Source organism: Ceratotherium simum, chromosome X (assembly GCF_057802395.1).
Source record: "Ceratotherium simum simum isolate JZ-2026a chromosome X, ASM5780239v1, whole genome shotgun sequence".
Taxonomy (NCBI): domain Eukaryota; kingdom Metazoa; phylum Chordata; class Mammalia; order Perissodactyla; family Rhinocerotidae; genus Ceratotherium; species Ceratotherium simum.
Window position 1 is genome coordinate 70,367,596 of NC_141940.1, and position 18,867 is coordinate 70,386,462.

Consider the following 18,867-nt stretch of genomic DNA (forward strand, 5'->3'; position numbering starts at 1 on the left):
TTTGTGATAACTCTTCAGGTATTTGAAGACAGAAGACACATTTCTTGAATTTTTTTCCCTGAGTTTAACATCAGTTTTGGGTCCCCTTGTTGTGGGCTTTTTCATCTAAATGAGTTCCAATTTGTCTATACCCCCTATCAAAGTTGATTAGAACATACATTTGTTCCCTTTCTGCCACCTTAATGACATCAAGTGTCCCCTGTTCAATTCCTTCTTTGTATCTCTGTAGATTAATCATTTTTTTAATATTAGGTCATTAGCACTGACAGGTGATTTTAATTAAAACACATACCCTCAGCCTGTCCTTCCCACCAACCCTCCTCCCTCCCCAGGAGACAAACATTCTAATTTGGCGTGACATTATCTGGCCTAACAGTGCCTGGCATATGAAGTGCCTAAAAGGTCATCTTCTGTTGTTTTAGCCTTCTGGAGAAGTTGAATTAAGTTCAAACTCAAGATGTTTTTGAAATCTTAAATCTCTCTGGGGATTTTTTTCATAACATCTTCGAACTGGATAACACTACAATAAATGAAGTATGCTGAACTGGATTAAAAGGTTATTTCCCTGGTGTGTAAAGCTAACAGAGAACATGAAACCTCCCATTAGGTCCTAGATGTCTCTGGCTGTCAGTGCAGAAATCCTGTCTCCATTAGGTTCCTAACCCACACTGCTCAGTGAAAACTGTAACCAGGAAAATACCCATCGAACTGAATCTTGAGTGGCAGGAAGGCAAAGAAAAGGAGCTATGGGAGGAGTCAGAAATAAACAGAAGAGATAAGGGACTTCATAAGCTAATAACCTGAGTCCAGGTAATCAGAGCCAAAGACCAATGAAAAACCATTATGTGAAATTAATAATAGGGAAGAAACCTCATACAAGACTGGAGCCAAGCAAAAAATGAATAATGACCAGTAACAGGCAAAGAGTAATACCAGTAAGTTAGAATATTGAAGGATAGGACAAGGGTATATATTCCAGGGAGGGATACTCACAATTAAAAGTGAGATCACATACTCAAATTACAAGTACTTTTGGTTATCATTTTCTTTGAAGATTTTCTGTGAAGCCAGGAACTTCTGCCAAGAGTTCTATAAAGTGGTAGCCCCGGAATCCTGGGTGTCTATTATAATGAGAGCAAGTAGGTAAAATGTGGTGGGTGCATACCATAGAGCATTATGCAGCAGGTAAAAGCAACAGATTAGATATACACATAGAGGTATGAATGGGTCTTTAAAACATTATTTGTAGTAAAAATTAAAAGAATGAGATCTATAGCATGATACAATTTACATAAAATTTTTAAACATACACATGAAACAGTACACCTTTTAAAAGAACATATACAAAGATACACATTTACCACCTTAGAATGGTTACCTATGAAAGAGTGTGGGAATAAATGAACAATGGCAAGAAAGAAGCTTTGCTTGGATTACTGATGGATTGAGGAACATGATAACATCAACCCTTTGTGCCTGAGACCAATAGGATAAATAAAATGCTAGGCCAGCCTGTACAAATAGAGAAGGTGACTAGATGATTAGGGAGTAAGAATATCAGTGCTATCTAGTAGAACTTTCTTTGATAATGAAAATGTTCTGTATCTGTGCTGTCCAATATGGTAACCACTAGCTACATGTGATTACTTAGTGCTTGAAATATGACTGAGGAACTGAAATTGTAATTTTAATTAATTTATATTTATATTTGAATAGCTACATGTGACTAGTGGCTACTGTATTGGATGGTGCAGGTTAGAAGTTGCAAGTGAGCCCAGATATTGACACAGAAAAGGTAAATAGATGCTATAGTTGCAGACAATACTCCTTCTAAGAAACACTTGGCCCTACCAGTAGATGAGAAGATAACAAAGGAACCTAAGAAAATCAGGATTACTAGGAAAGAACAGCACTCATGCTTGCCTTCTCTAGGACTTCTTTTGCCCCTCAGTAGATGAACCTCCAGAAGCCTGGCCCCAAGAAGTTCTTCCATACTGTGGACTTGGCTGCTGGAATTGGGAAGAGTACTGCAGAGCTGACTGTAGCTGTTCAGCAAATGTGAGCTTTGGAATTGCACATGCAATGGTCATTTCTTGTATAGACTTTAATGATCACAGGTCCCCATAATGCCATCTGTATGGCTTTGGGCATCAGGCAGGATTGGCTTGAACTGGGTGCTGGAGAAGATATAGGAAGTCCCCCTATCCTTTCCCTTGTTCCTGGATAGCGATTCCTGGTCCCATGTAGAAAATCAAAGGGATATGAGAAAAATTCTCCTGATGGGAGGGAGGTGCATGGTCTTGTGAATATATGGCATTGGGTTCCTAGGTGCTTTTGTGGGGTTATTGAAATTTTCCTTTCCTGTGTTAAATAAAACTTCTATAGCAGTCATAACAGCATTTTTGTAAATGGTCAAACTCAAAGTATTTTTCTCTACATATAAGGAGCCACATGAACAGATACCCTGGTGGAGTACACTTACTGGTGGAGGATGTCTGGGCCCTCTGACCTTTGGCAGTGACAGATCTTCTGGTTGTGAAAAGGTCCAGGCATCTACCAGCCTATCAGTTTGAGATGACTGCCCAGCTCTACTATGAGCATATCTGCAAAAGGAATATGATGAGGATGGAGTGAAATCTGAAGCAGTAGTCTCACCACTTGCTAAGGGGTTGCCTAGCAGCTGTGTATTTAATAAGGGCAAGTCCAAGGTTGAGTGGGAAGTTGCACTTGTCTTCATGGAGTGATCAAAGATGGATTCATTTTTCTAAGCCTTGTGCATATGGATCAGAGGGACTTTTTTTCTTTGATGAAAGAAATCCTAGATGGACCAGTATCTGGAAGATCTATTCTGGAGACTGACAAAGCTAGGAGAATAATATGAAAGTAAAATCAAAATACAGAAATAAATATTTGAGCCAGTCTAAGACTTATCACAATAAGAGATACCTGCTATGCCAAATATATTCCTACCTCTCCTAGACTATAAGTGCCTTGGCAGTAGAGCTTGTGTTTCTCACTTCTGTTTTCCTCATGGCATAGTCTAACATATAAAACAGTTATTTAATAACTGTGGAAGTGGGGCCAGCCCTGTGGCATAGCGGTTAAGTGCGTGAGCTCCGCTGCTGGCAGCCTGGGTTCAGATCCCAGGCGCGCACCGACGCACCGCTTGTCAGGCCATGCTGTGGTGGCATCCCATATAAAGTAGAGGAGGATTGGCAATAGATATTAGCTCAGGGCCAGTCTTCCTCAGCAAAAAGAGGAGGATTGGCATGGATGTTAGCTCAGGGCTGATCTTACACACACACACACACACACACATTAAATAAATAGATATTAAAAATTTTAAAAATAATAATAATAATAATTGTGGAAGTAATTAACGTATGTCCACACTCATGTGATGGTCCCAGCCTTCCAAACAGCTGTTTGTACTGGTTTCCACATAGCCAAGAGAGGTAAGGAAGTAGAGTGCTCAATTAAGCCTCAGATCCACAGATCTTATCAGTGTTGGACTACGCTGTTCTTCACTGCTTAGAATAGAGGACAGGTACCCCTCTTTCTTTGCTGGGAAAGCCTTGGAACTATCTCTGAAATTAAAAAGGAAGGCCAAGGATTTTACGAATGGTGAAACTGAGGCCCCCAGTTAGCCGTAACAGCTAACTCAGCATCTCATGGGAAGATTCCAGTAGGACCAAGATTGTTTCCAAATTCCTGGGCCAGGCTAGTAGTATCACTTTTGCTCATGGGATATTTTGTTTGGTTACGTGTTGTCTTCAATTCACTTGGAATCATTTATAGATGATTTTTGTCTACTTACCTAAAAATCGCTGATCTATCAGGAAATGAGTAGATATGCCTGTAATTCTTTAGGGGTTCTAAATAAATATAGTAATTACTTTGATGTTTATTTCTTTATATTCTTGTTTCCTGCTTTGCGGGGTAGAATGAAGTAAGAGATAAGTAAAAGACTATAAAAGAAGACTACTATGATCACTTGGGACTTTTTCAAAAGCGTTTTACTTGTTGTGGTATCCCTGGTCCCTCAACCCCCCATCCAAAATTTCAAGTGGTGTTCTAACTAGGCATTATTAAATAGTTGAATTTATTTTAGCACTTTCATCTCAAATGAACTCCCAGCCCCACTTGTCTCCCAACTCTAGTCCAGTATGCAGCATCCTGCTTCCACAATGGGAGAAGAAAGGCACCATGATTTTTTGAGTGTACATGAACATCGTGTGTGTATGTGGAAGGAATAAATATGGTGCTTGGACTAGTATGCCTCAGGGTGACAACACAGAGCTCTAGAATACAGAGGCTGGAAGAGCAGTGCCTTCTTCCCAGATGGGTTTTGGGTTTGGCTTTTTCCCCACCCCCTTCTACTCTCCCTCTTGGGATAAGCAAGAACATTTTTCTTATTTGTGGTAGAATTTCATCCAATAAAGGCAAACAAAAATGTAGTAGCCCTCTTATTAGTGGTTATTTTTATTTCTAACTTACATTCTACCTGATATGTAACTTGGTGCCATGGGTATTTTTCCAAGGATGTGTATGTGTTACCAACTCACTGTGTGACATTGGACAAGTAGTTTCCCCTTTCTGGGACTTGGTTACCTCATTTGTAAAATGAGGAGTTTGGGATTAGACTGTCTTCCAAGATTCTTCTAGCCCTATGGTTCAGTGATTGTATTTCTGAAAAGAATTTAATAACATTTTTTAAATGAAGTTAACAAGCTAGATTAGCAGCAAGAAAAGAGACTAGAAACCATATGGAGAAAGGGAAAAGATAATTCAGCCTACAGTTATTATACTCAAGCATTAAACGTAACTCAGTGCTGCCTGTCAACAAAGGCACTCTGTGATTAGGACACAATCCTTGTATAAACCCCTTCTCACAAAGTGCCGGGCTACAGTGGCATGGTCCTTCCAAGGACTCACCATCTTGTACACACCAACGGGTGTTCGAGGTTGATCTCTCTGTGCTTATTGTGCCATTATACTGCCCATATGAGTCTGGCAACAAGAAGAAAGGGACTCTTTTTAGAAAGAAATACCCCATTCTTTACCTGACAAACAATTATTGGACTTTACCACTTGTTCCTTGGACTTGAAAGAGAAAGCAGGCAGGAGAAGTTATGAAAATTGAATTCTTTTGCAAAGGCAAAGGGACACTGAGATGTGCCAGTAAGGTTGAGCTACCTGTGATCTAAAAGTTTAGAAATTAAGACTAGTGGGGAGGCTGGTTATTCCTGACTTGAGCCCACGAGTGCTTCTGCTTGTTTCTTTCTACTCCTAATCCAGGTCTTATTGAATATTAGGTTTTCTGGCATTTGTATAGTGCTTTAACATGGACAATGAATTTTCACATACTTTCTCATTGATTTGTGGTCTTAAGTACTTGCCCTTTTGGAAATCTCTTTAGGGTCATGTCACAAAGGATGGTGTAGATAAGAACAGTGGGGGAAGGGAGAAAAGAAGAGGAAGGGAGACACAAATTTTGAGCTACTGAGCTAGGACAAAAATCAGCCACTATAGCTCCTGCCCAGGAGCCTAACAGCAAAGAGACGCTTCCCCCCACCCACCCCCAGACTGTTGGCTGCCAAAAGTGAAGGCAGGTGAAACATATAGAGCCCTGTCACTAGCAGCAGCACTCTATTTGCTGCCTCTGACAGGATTGGGGTAGGAATGTACAAAAATCAGAGGAATACAGGAAGGGACAAGAGATGGAAGAGAGTAAAGAGTGCCTTCAGGTGTACATCTTAGGCTCATCTCAGTATCACATAAAACTTAAATCAGAACTCTTCATAGATGTAAATTTCTCCTTGTACATGTAATTTCACTTTTTTAAAATTAAAAAACACAAAAATTAAATGAATTATAGATTGCTCAAAGCTGGAAGAGCCCTTAGATATAATCTAGTTCAACTCCCTTATTGTACAGCTAAGAAAACTTAGAACCAGAGAGGGGAAGGAGCTTATCTCAGGACACCCAGCTAGTTAGTGGTTGTACTCCATCCATTACATGATATCACCTCTTGTATATGAACTTTTTGTGCCTATCTTTTGAATTTTGGAATCTTTACCATGAGAGATGAAATAGACTTATATAATATTTTTGAGATCTATAGAATTCTTTAGAATTTAATTGTGGTCATCTCTTTTTGATGTCTCTCTCACCCTTAATATTTTAAAACTTATATGGCTCCTCATTTAAGCATGTTTTCTGTACTTAAAAGCATCATACCTCCATATTTCTAACCTAGTATCTTGAAATCCTGGTAGGTATTAGAAAATGGAATTAGCCAAGCAGCATTATGGATATGAATGTGCTTTCTGTACTATTGTTGATTCTGTCATCCATCATACTGACTGGATTTGAACTGGGAAGAATCAGACTAGACAGAGCTTGGCTAAGCTAGCCTGGAAACCTTCTGTGGACATTTTTGCTACGGCATTCCCATCTCCTTGCTCCATTTCAGTCCCTAACCAAACCTGTAGATGCCTCATCTATACTAGCTGGCTGGTCAGTTGCCTCCTTTCCAGTATGACAGCTAAGACCCTTGTCAGCTTCATTATCCATGTTGGACCTGACAGTTGGGCTTATTACTCAACTTGCTTTATTCTCATGAAGATCCTGGCACCCGTATTTCTGAAGATACTCTGGCCTGGAATCCAACCACCCCTAATGCTCCTTTCACAACCATCTAATGCCTGCTTGACCTCTCTCTTCTCTCTATATGCTGATTCCTGCTCCCTCACCTACCACATCTAAATCATTTTCCAAGTGTATACAGCACACCTCTGCAGTTCTACTCAAATCTAACATCTCCTTTCCATTCCTATTTCCTCCTCTCTAATTCTAATCTTCTTGACCTCTCACACCTGAACATTGTTTCCTAACCTATTTCCCTACCTCTGATTCTCCCACTCTCACTAGTCCTAATGTTCTAATTATAGCATTCCTCTGCTCAAAAACCTTCATTTTCTTCCTGAATTAAGATTTGGGTGGCCTCCACAGTATAGCTCTTATGTTTTCAGCCATATCTTCTTGTGTGTACTTTATATTTTAGCAAAATGCTTACTGTTCCCAAATTCTTTGCCCTCTTTTCCTACCATCCAACTTCATTGTCTAATCAACTTCTACAGAGTACATACCATGTTCTAGGCACTATGTGAGCTAGGCTTTGTGGAGGTGGGGGGCGCGTAGTCTTTTGAGGGTATCAGATATAAAGAAGTAACGTCTATATAAGGTGATAAACACAGAGGAGATCAAAGTTCTTTAGGAACACAGAGAAGGGAAGAGACTAATTTTGTTTGGGGTGGGGAGAACCAAGGAAGGTGTCAAGGAAAAATTGAGTAAGGAATAGGAAAAGGAGGTGAAAGGGAGGCTGGAAAGGGGAAGAAGAGAGGGAGTAGAGGAAGGGAGAAGGTGGAGGGAGGCGTACCAGGCGGAGAGAATATCAAGTGCAAGACACCCAAAAGCAAAAACTGGTCTGGCACATTAAGGGAGCAGAGAGAGTTAGAATATTTGGGAATATAGGAGAAGGTAAACAGAATAGAAGGAGAATACCACTTGAGAAGTTGAGGATTGATCGAGAAGGATGTTATATGCAAGGCAAAACAGAAATGTTTGAGGCAAGTTGTCAGGCCTGTGATTCTGTAGTAGTTGTTCAGAGGATAGACTGGAGTGGGGAGAGATTCATGGCATCTCATGAGATTCCTTCAGCCTGGAATGCCTTTACTCTCCTCTATATTTCCCCATGCCCACCTCCTGAAAGACCATCCTCCAAAGTCCATCTCAAATGCTGCTGCTACTAGTGAAGACTTCCCTGATCTCTCTCCTCTCTAGAAGTGGAATAGTATCTCTCCATTTGGAACTCCCATAGAAACTTTTTGCCTCTCTTTCAGTATGTTATACATTTATTAGAATTTCTCTATGGCTTGTTTTCCCCCAATAGACTCTGAGCACCTTGAGAACTTGGATCTAGTCTCATTCACCTATCTTTTCTACTGTAGTGCCTGGTACACTACCATGACCACAGGTGGTACCTAGTCAATTTGTTGAATTAATTTAAACTGAAATCCCAGAGATCAGCACTACTCAAACCCCAAAGGCTTTGTTGTCCCAGGTCTATAGGCAAAAACATGATTTACTTTCTTGCCTTGCTTTTTCTTTTCCAGTTGGAAAAGGCCAAGGACAGCCCCCAACACAAATGCTGGTGTGCACATTCTAGACTCTGAGACCTGAGGCTTAAAGGCCTTTGGGGAAGAGCATAGCAGCCTACTGGGACAGGATCTATGAGCCCTCATCAGGCCCAAATTAGGGGAAGGGCAGGTAGGAGGGATTGTCTTTCTGGTTTAATTGAGCACTTCCTTTCTTCAAAATCCCTGTCTCCATGCTAATGTTATTTCAATGCCATTACACTGCATGATTTACCATGATCACTAGAGAAATTGGTTATACATTATTCCAAAAGTGCTAATTAATTTTACCTTAAAATAGATTTTTTAAATCCCACAAAATTTGTTGTCCTAAAATGCTGATAAGTGAGGAAAAGCTAAAGCAAGCCCAGAGTTCTTTATATAGTAACTATAAAAAATTATAATCCCTCTCTGAAATCATTTTTATAAACAGCCAAAGTATAAATAAGTAAACATGTGGGAAAATATATACCTTTAGGTTGTCTCGTTTAGAGCTGAGTTTTGAAAAGTCATAGGAAAGGACTCAAGTATTGTCTGCTCAGGGTTTAGCCTTCTAATTCTGTAGAACAAAGGCCCAAATAATTGATAATCACTAAGTTAATATCTATGATACTCTCAGTTTTCCCTTTTGAAAAAAAAAGGGGAACCTAGTAGAGCCAACATTTCAGGGTGATTATAAGTGCAAAATGAGATAATTTCTGTAACTGTAACCAGTCTAGCACCTAATGGGTATTCATTCCCTTCTTCCCCGCTTCCCAGCTCATCAAGTTCCCATACCCCTCTTCACTTCTTTATCTCTTGCCAAATTGTATTTCCTTTATTCTTAACCCTTTAAGATTCTCTTTAATTCAGAACTGTAAATCCTGGGTGCTTGGTTATATTTTTCTATTAGAAAAAAAATTATGTTCTTAGGGAAATAACATCCTGGAGTAAAGTTACAATGGCACTAATATGTCCCCTAACATAGTGTTCTTGTCCTGTCTGACAAGACTGCATAATTCTTGATACATTGCTCCTGTATATATTTTATAGTACATTAATTTTTACTAATAATCAATACTTGTCTGAGGCAGCAGTTCTTTATTTCATTACCTGAAAAGGGGTGGAAGTATAGATTAGTAACATGTGCAAACTTATATTTCTACAGCCTTGTTTTGGCCAGGAGTTGGAAGTGGTAAGAATTATAGAGAAAACATTTTGTATTTTAAGAAAAAACACCCGGTCTTTTGATCAGGAGACTTGGGTCCCTTTCATAGATCTGCCATTATGTTATTTTGTGACCTTATTTTATTTTTTGTTTCTTTGTGCTTTGGTCTTCCTGGTGATAAAAATGGACTTGTAGTTAGCCTTAGGCATAAGGGACAACAAGACACTAAATTATTAAAATGCACAAATAATTTGCCACTTATCAAGTCCCTGCCAAGATGGAATTAGTGGAGGGGTTAAAGAGGGATAAAATAATACCCAAAGTTCTATTGAGTTTCTTAAAAAAAACAGATGCACAGAGCAATCCATGATGGCAGTATGATTCCATCTGATCTCTAGGGTCCTCTCTGAAGCAGAGGCTCAGCCATCTGATCTGTTTATTCAGTTCTACCACAAATGAATCCTCTTTGCCAAGGGATGGGGACTTTAACATTGCTAGCCACTCCTCTCCACCTTTTAGAAATCTCCAGCCCTTCTTTCTGCGTAAATACAACAAGTAAACATTTCTTTCTCTTTCCCTGGCACCTGTCATTTATTGGGTACTCTCAAGTCAGGTCTTGTATAAAATGAGAAGAAAGTTTGGCAATTCTGACATATAAATGTTAGGGGAAAACCAGGATCATCTAACATTTTAAAAACTGGATGATTGCCTAATACAGACTTCTTATTTTACAGATAAGAAAATAGGCCCAGATAGAAAAAATATCGTATAAATTCAATCATGTAAAACTGTGTCAGCTTACTGCTTTTTGTTCTCTCAATGCTGGACCTACCTTTTATAATATGCACATGAATTAGGGTAAGTGAATATGCAATTGAGATTCTTGTAATGGTTGCTTGGCCATCAGTAGTCTTTACCTTTTTTTTTTTTTTTTGAGGAGGACTAGCCCTAAGCTAACATCTGATGCCAATCCTCCCCTTTTTTCTTGAGGAAGATTGGCCCTGAGCTAACATCCGTGGCCATCTTCCTCTACTTTATATGGGACGCCGCCACAGCACAGCTTAACAAGCGGTGCATCAGTGCGCGCCCGGGATCTGAACCTGCGAACCCCGGGCCGCCGCAGCGGAGCGTGCACACTTAACCGCTTGCGCCACCGGGCCAGCCCCATAGTAGTCTTTACTTTTTAATAAAGGGAAGGATACTTGGCTAAGGAGAAAGTCTAGGAAAAGAGGGGTTGGAATAAATAGAGATTTATAGTTGTTGTAGTGGCACATGGTAGATACCTCCATCTTGGGTGGCCTTGTCTCCTATCATTTTGCATATACCTAAGACCCAGGTAGGTGGGCAGGAGATGAGGGGCTATAGACATGTGTTCTGTGCCCTAAAAATACCAGATGATGCTGAGACCTTTTCAGAAATTCCATATCTCCTTTGTAGTCACATTTTAAAATCTTGCTGTGGGCTTGGAGGAATACTTGTCAAAACCAGCATTAAGGTCATGAAAGTCAAGAAACCAAGGAAGGAATTCTCTACTTCTTTCATCCTTAGCAGTCAAATTTTAAGGCACAGAGAGAGAAAATCTGAGTGTGATGTATATGTGTATGTATGAATGAATTGGCTTGTTTTTGAAGAGCTTCAGATCATCTGAAGTAGAAATGAGGCAAACAGAAATAAAGCCAATCTCCACAGACACACACCCCTTATTTCAGGTTACTCTGGACTCTACTTTGTGTCCTTCCTAATTGGATGGCCATGATTAGGTTAAATGTCTTACGATCTGGAAAAAGGTGTAAGTTTGCCTGCTTCCTCAGATTTCTATTTTCAATAGTATGGTGGCCTAGAGGGGATAGAAGGATCTAGGATGTATGAATGAAGAGTGAATTTCCAAATTGGTTTATATGGTAGGTATAAACTATGAAACAAAAACAATAGCAGTAATGAAGCCAGCCTGGAAACAGGTAAATTCCGGTGAGCCTTTTAAGACCTCTCTAACCAAAATAAACTTAAAACAGAAAAAAAAAATTTAATGACTGATATTATATATTTGAAATGTGCAGGTTGGACAACATTTGGACTTGGAATGAAACAATAAGAGGTTACATTCATGGATAACCAACAAGATAAGGCTGTTGTTGCCTCAGCCAACGGAGAAAAGACTCTCATTAATGGGGTCAAAGAAAATGGTAAGGGAATTTAATTATAGTACATAATATCTCTCCCAGTAGTCCTTGGTTATTACTATAGATTTCCAGTATCCACAAAGTTGCGGTAGGTTAAGTCTAGGATGTCTCTGAGATTCATGTTAGTCCTAAACTTTATTCCGCCAAATCTCTAACTGGGCTAGAAGGGTCTCTAAGAGGTATGTGATCCAACCCCTTTGTTCTCCCAAATCATCTCTGTCAGATGAATACTTAAGTTCCTCAAAATTCCTACTGAATTAGAAATATGCTCTGATGTGAGGCTTGGAATGTTTAGATTCAGTGGGAGCTTCGGGAACAGAGGTCTAAAGGATAGGACTGAGTCTCATAGCTCAAAACCATGAATAGTCCATCTGAGCATTTTCCTACCCTGAAAGTCTTCACTTTCCAATTAATCAAGCAGTCCAATTCTTCCCTCATTTCTGAGGAGAGCCCTGTCTGTGTCTGAAGAAAAAGCTGAACCTAAAGGAATATTATTTTCACTCATATGAATGTTCAGTATAAAATCAGGGTTGTTCTTTAACTTTGTAGTTTCTAGTTCTAAAGCTAGAGAAGCTGTGGCTTAGCTTATATAATAAGATCCAGTACCAGAAACTGATCAAGGGAAAGAGAGTTAATGAGTCTGGTCTAAGACCTTTAACTTTATTCTTGTCATTTATTTCCCTTTTCTCTAGACTCAGAGGACCAGGATGTGGCAATGAAGTCATTTGCAGCTCTAGAAGCTGCTGCACCAATCCAGCCTATACCGGTGGTTCAAAAAGAGACCCTGATGTATCCCAGGGGTCTCCTGCCTCTGCCCTCTAAGAAGCCTTGTATGCAGAGCCCTCCTTCTCCTTTGGGCCTGATTGAAGCACCTGAGCATGCTGCTAATAGTGCTTCTGTGAATGCCATCTCCCTTACATCTGGTGTTGCAAAAGGCCTGAATACATGGTCACTGCCCAATGAATGTGAGAAAGCTCCATTCACCATAATGGAGCCTGCAGGCATGTCAGCTCTGAATGGGGACTGCCTCATGCAGCCAAGCAGGACTTGCTTGGGCTGCTTCATGGAATCCAAGGATGCAGTAGATCCTGAGCCAGGGATCAGTCTGAAAGTCAGTGATCTAAATAGGGATTATGAAACCTGTGCAGTCTCTGATATAGGGATTCAGTGTATTAATGCTGGAGAAAACATGAAATACGGAGAGCAGCTGCTCTCAGACCAGCTCCTGGGCTTCCCCCTGCACAAATCAAGGGCAGGAGATAGACGAGAAGCTGAGAAACCTGACATCGACTTGGAGGATCCAGCTCAGAAAAGTTATTATGAGGCATTACTGTTAGATAAGTGCAATACAGAAGAGGCTTTGCTGGCAAATTCCAATCAGGATTGGGGTTACTTTGAGACTTTCATTAGTGAGAGTAAGATTGAACTGCTTGACCTCTGTTCCAAGAATGAGCTGTCTGTCAATCTATTCTCTGAAGAAGATGTGGATAACTACATGTTTGATGATGATGAGTCAACATTGGGCAGTGATGTCTGCTCCCTGAAAATTCGATATGAGTCTTTCCAGGACAATGTTCGAGACAAGACTACCCTTCTGATGCAGGAGGATGCCCAATTCAACTTTTTTCCCAGTGTCTTTACTACCTGCCCCAAGCGGGAGTGTAAGAGTGGGACCCTGAAGCAGAGCAGCGATCTTTCCCAATTCAAGGTCCCTGATGTGAGCATCAACTGGGGGGAGGAAGATAAAAACTTGGACAAGAAGAAAGGCAAAGAAGAAGGACAGGAAGATAAAAGTGTAGAGAAAGAAGATGGGAAGGATAATGGGGAAAAATCTGTCTTAAATAAACCATGCAGTGGGACTGAGGTAGGGCAGTTTAAGAATCCAAAGCAGGGCCATCTTGCCAATTCCTTGGAGACATCAGGGAATTTCAGTGATGACAGTTCCTTTATCGAGGTCTCTTATGATGCTATGGGGGAGATCAAGGACTGTAGCCGCTATATGGCTCGGGACACTAATTCTGGCAGCTCCTCCTCCCAGCAGAACTATGGGCTGCGAGCCAAGAGAAAAGTCAGGTACAGTGAAGATTATCTATATGATGTTGACTCACTAGAGGGTGAAAAAGTAAATGAGAGGAAGGAATGGCTGCCAGGTGGTTCCAAAGAGGAAGATGATGATGAATGGTGTCCCAAAAAGAGAAGAAAAGTAACCCGTAAGGAGCCCCCTGTTATTATCAAATATATCATCATCAATCGCTTTAAAGGTGAGAAGAACATGCTGGTGAAGTTGAGTAGAGTGGATGCCAGTGAGACAACAGTGAATTTGAGTGAGAATCAGCTCAGCAAATATGCCAAGCTGGCCCCCTTGAAGGGCTTCTGGCAGAAGAAGAAGAAGCAGAGAAACAGCAATGCAGACTCCAACAAGACACCCTTATGCCAAAAGCAAAGCTTTGAACCAGGTAGCTTTGAGGTGTCATTTCTGCCACCTGCTCGCAAACGAAAATCTAAACTTGGCAACAGGCACAGAATTCAAAGAATCCCATCCATGGAAACTTCATCAAGTGGTAAACAGATTTCATTCTGCAATGATCAGAGGCAAGCTAGTAGCCGTAAAGAAGATGGAGGCCTGAAAGGTACACTGAAGTCAACCCCTCTGGCTCCCCCGAGCTGTGCAAATGGATCACATTTAAATGATATCACAGGCCCTGAATCAGTGAAAGTAAAAGCCCAAGATGCAGAATTTAAGGGGCCAGAGAGGAAAGTACTCAACAAAATCAAATTTAAAAGTGAAGCCAGGTTAAAATCCAAGAAAATCAAAGCTGGGCAAGAAAGCAAGCCAGTTGTTCAAATGAACCCTATTTTGGAAGACCAGTCCTCCAAAGGTAATTTAAAGAATGAAACTATTCCTGGGACCTCAAACAGTTCCCATCTATCTGAATTTCATGAGGCAAAGGTTGCTAAGAATTCTACTTTCCTACCAGCCACGTGCTCCTCTGAAATGCCTCTATCATCTGCTAATGTTGCCACCAATATACCTGTTATCCCCGGAGGCTATCTGCAGACGTTGTTAGATGCTTCTGACTTGTCAAATAATACTGGTATCTCGTACTTCACTCAGCATTCTCCAGAACAAAATGAAGGCAACCTCACTCAAACAGAAAAATCATTTGTACCTCTCCAGCCTGCACAGGACTGTGTGCTTTCCTCACCCTCTGAGTCTCAGTTGCAGCAGTCATCCCAAAACTTCAAAATGGAGTCAAACCACTATGAAAATGTGTGGCCCAACAAGCCTACTTCTGGCCGCCAGGAATTCATGGCTGAAATCTCAAGGGAGATAGCTCCAACCCAATCCAGTGAATTTGGAGTCTCCCAAGTAGTCTCTATGGAAAATAACCTCACAGTTACAACATACAATCCAATCTGCCTCAATAGTGGTGGCAGTAGTTGCAACAAGGTCTTATATGCTCCTGTGCAAGACACCCAGCTCCCATCTGATGACTCTTATCAATTATGTCACTTTAATAATGCAGAGATCTGCTTTTCTTTCCAGCAGGGCCCAGTCAATATGGATGATGGTCGGCTCTTTAACTTTGATTCAATGACCCCACTCTCTGTCAACTCAAGCAATTATTGCTCCTTAAGCTTGAAGTCCTGTGAAAAGGATGGTGATGATGATATCACTGATGACTTCCTGGCCCATTGCAGCCCCAAGCTAGTGATCCAGCAGAGCATTGATGAAATAGCACCACTAAAGGAGTCCACTGACCTCCTGGATATCTCCAACTTCACTCCTGACAAATTCCGCCACTCTTCCCTCTCAGAGATGTCCCCACCTGACACCCCTAGTCTTTCCCCTCAAATTACCAGGTGTGAGGGTATCAAGACGCTAGGAACACTGAAGGGGTTCCAAGAGGGTGTCTCAGGACCACTGGGCAATATGGAGAAAATCAAGCGGGACTGCAGTACCCTTTCACGGCAGGTCCAAGTGGATGATGAATTTACTTTAAATAACCATCAGTTTCAGTTCCATATGTTCAATGATGAGGATTCTATCAGCCTGCTCCACAAAACCCCTTGTCTATCAACATTTAATGATCCATCTGGTCAAATGAGTACCAACAACAAAGTGTCAAAATCAAGAAAGAAAAGTTCACCCAGCAAGAGTGGGGCTATAAACCAAAGCTCTTCTCAGAAGAACACCAGGAAAAAATCCCCCAAATCCAACAACAAAGGGATTGAAAAGCCACCTGGCAAAACCTCCCGCCAGGTCCCTAAGTCAACAAAGAAAGGGAAATACATGGCTACAATCAATGGAGACAAAATGCAAATTGGCATTGGCCGTGGGGGAGGTAAAATCAACAGCATATCCTCCACAGGGAAGACATTGGCCGAATGTATCCAACATGGTGGCCCTGTGGCCTCTTTGAAGATACCAAATCAGAAAGGAATTTCTGGAGATTGGGCTTTGGGGAAGGAGAGCATCCCAGGCTGGAGCGACATGAGCATGGGCACCAACACCAACAGCCTCCTGGATGATGACCAACGGGAGTTTCAGGAGCCTTCCTATATCTTGTCCAACATTGCCTCTGGTATGGCAGATGTGCAGAGATTCATGATGGCCTCCATAGAGCCCCTTTGGGAACCCATGGAGCACCATGAGGACCCCAACATATTCTACTCCCCTGAATCAAATAGTCTAAAATTAAAAACCCTCAAAATATTGGCTGGAACACCACAGGAATCTAAGAAAAAGGTCAACAGCGGGTCCACAGGAGCCACTAAGAATCACAGGTCCATCAAGGGTATGAGTAAAAGCAATGGGAAAGCAGCGATAGGTGATCCTGGTGGCGCAAACATGCCTGGTTATAACGAGGACTCTCGCTCTGCCTTCTTTGATAAAAAGTATAATAACCTGAGCACTTTAGGCAATAATGGACCAACACACAAAAAGTTATATCGTCACAAATCCAGCTCCAAGGCCCTGAGAGATGAGAAGTGTAAGGGAAAGCACATGGAGCGAGAACAGATCCACAAGGATGAGGCTGAGACAGCTTCTTTTGAAAAACTGAGGTAATACTGCACCAAAATGGCTAGGGTGATGCACCCTTAGCTTTCCTACTATCTGCTAAGCCCACAGTCCCTCATTTTTTCCCTCTTGAAAGCAAAAATTTGCATGAAAGAAACTGTCCCATTCAATTTAAAAAGAAAAGAAAAAAGTGCATGAAAATCCCTGGACCTTTAAGCCACCCAAAAGATTGGGCAATTTTGTTTTGGCTTGGCTAGGGATAAGCTCTAAAAAGGCTACTTTTTCTGCTATTCAGCATTAGTTTTTACTTATTGAGAAAACAGAACTACAATATGCTCTTGAATGATTTGGGGAAGGAAAGGGCTTTGCAGTAAGAAAAATTTGGAACAACAGAATTAAAAAGTTATATAGACAAAAAGACAAGATCATTTAAGCAAAAAGAGCATAATTTGGAAAACAAAATCTCATCATGTGGCGATTGAGTGCTTTCTAGTGCCCCCTGCTATTTGTATCTTTTTCTGCATCATACTGCATCTAGTATGATGTAAATAAATTTAGATTGTATGGGCCAGTCCCGTGGCTTAGCGGTTAAGTGCACGCGCTCCGCTACTGGCTGCCCAGGTTCGGATCCCGGGCGCACACCGACGCACCGCTTCTCCGGCCATGCTGAGGCCGCGTCCCACATACAGCAACTAGAAGGATGTGCAACTATGACATACAACTATCTACTGGGGCTTTGGGGAAAAAAAAGGAGGAGGATTGGCAATAGATGTTAGCTCAGAGCCGGTCTTCCTCAGCAAAAAGAGGAGGATTAGCATGGATGTTAGCTCAGGCTGATCTTTCTCACAAAAAAAAAAAAAAAATTTAGATTGTATGATCCCTTTGTGGGACATACACTAAAGCTAACTAAGATGGCATAAATTGTTTGGTTTTTCTGCAGGGATTCCGACTACAATCTCCTAAAAGCAGAAACAGCATTTTGGGTTTTACCTGTGTTTGAAGAAGAGACTCGCATTTTCCAGAAAGACATTTGATGTTTGTGTTTTATTTCTTTCAAAATATGCCTTGTGGTATGTATGTTGACATGTAAGTGCTTAAAGAAAAGAATTTTAAAGTATGGGAATAAGTCTTTGGAAGCAAACTTTAATCTGATGTTCTATGTAAAAGATTTAAAAAGTCATACAGTTGCACAAGTAGTTTATGCACTATTTACCCAAGGAAAAAAAGGAAAACATTGTGCCAAACTACAAACAAGTGACTGTATTGTATATATTTTTACTTCTATATCAACATTTGGTTGTGAGTATTTGGGGAGCTTGTCCCTGTTGATTTACTAGAAACATTCCAGTGATTCTTGCTATTAACCACCCCCACTTATGTGGATAGCACCTGTAGATCACAGTGGAAAAATATGTTGTGTTATACACTTTACCAAAACTTAAAGGGTATTGTTTGAAATGTGCCAAATTTCCTTACCTCATCTCACAGACTCACCCCACAGTTTAAAGCTCATTAATGAATTTTTTAAAATATATATATATATGCATACATATATTATTTTACAATTTTAAACTCAACTGTCCTGTGTGGAAACATGAACAATTAAACAAGGCACAAAAAAGGGTTTGTTTGTTCCATTGTCTAAGGGTTAAAATGTTGGAAAACTCTGGAAGTCACAACAGCTAAGTCCACCAGGGACCCAAGTATATGCATTTACAGAACCTTTTACAAGGAAACGAAACAGCTGCTTTAAAGTTTGTTTTCTAAAAGCAAAATCTGTAGCTGAAAATTATTTAAAGTGCAAAGTTATATTGATGATACTTTATATCTCAGTTTTATATATTTTATAATAGTCTGGGATAAATTATAAAATAGCTATAAAATCAACACTAATGATAAATGAAGTACATAGATTGCTTTTATTTAAGTAGTTTTCCTAAATGTTTTATTCCAGTTTTGTCAAAAGTGCACTCATATCATGGCTTTAGTGTTCTTTAAGTGTTTAATCTTGCATTGCCAATGTCATTTAAAGAAAATGTTAAGGCATCTCAGTTCACTTCCTATGAGTTACGTACATATATCAGATAAGGTGAACAATTTGTGGTAACAACTAATCGGGGCCATATATACTTAGTCTGAGGATGACTAGTGTTTGATGCCACACACTAAACGTAAATCTCAATTTTTTATATAAATTTTTGAAATCACAATTTTTTACTCAGACCTCCCCCCCTTTTTTTTTTTAATTTCACAGCTCCAACATCCCTCACTACTAGCATTTTCTTCCCCTTTATTCACCACTTGACTTCTAACATTTGA

At 40.5% G+C, this 18,867-nt stretch overlaps 1 protein-coding gene across 1 annotated transcript; it reads left to right on the plus strand.

The window, feature by feature from the left end:
* The first annotated feature begins 11,417 nt into the window (after positions 1-11,417).
* NEXMIF (neurite extension and migration factor) lies at positions 11,418-18,430 on the plus strand. Its single transcript, XM_014796582.2, has 3 exons — positions 11,418-11,528; positions 12,218-16,592; positions 17,489-18,430. Exons 1-3 carry the CDS (start codon positions 11,450-11,452, stop codon positions 17,580-17,582), a joined length of 4,548 nt encoding a protein of 1,515 aa, XP_014652068.2. The 5' UTR covers positions 11,418-11,449; the 3' UTR covers positions 17,583-18,430.
* The last annotated feature ends 437 nt before the right edge of the window (positions 18,431-18,867 follow it).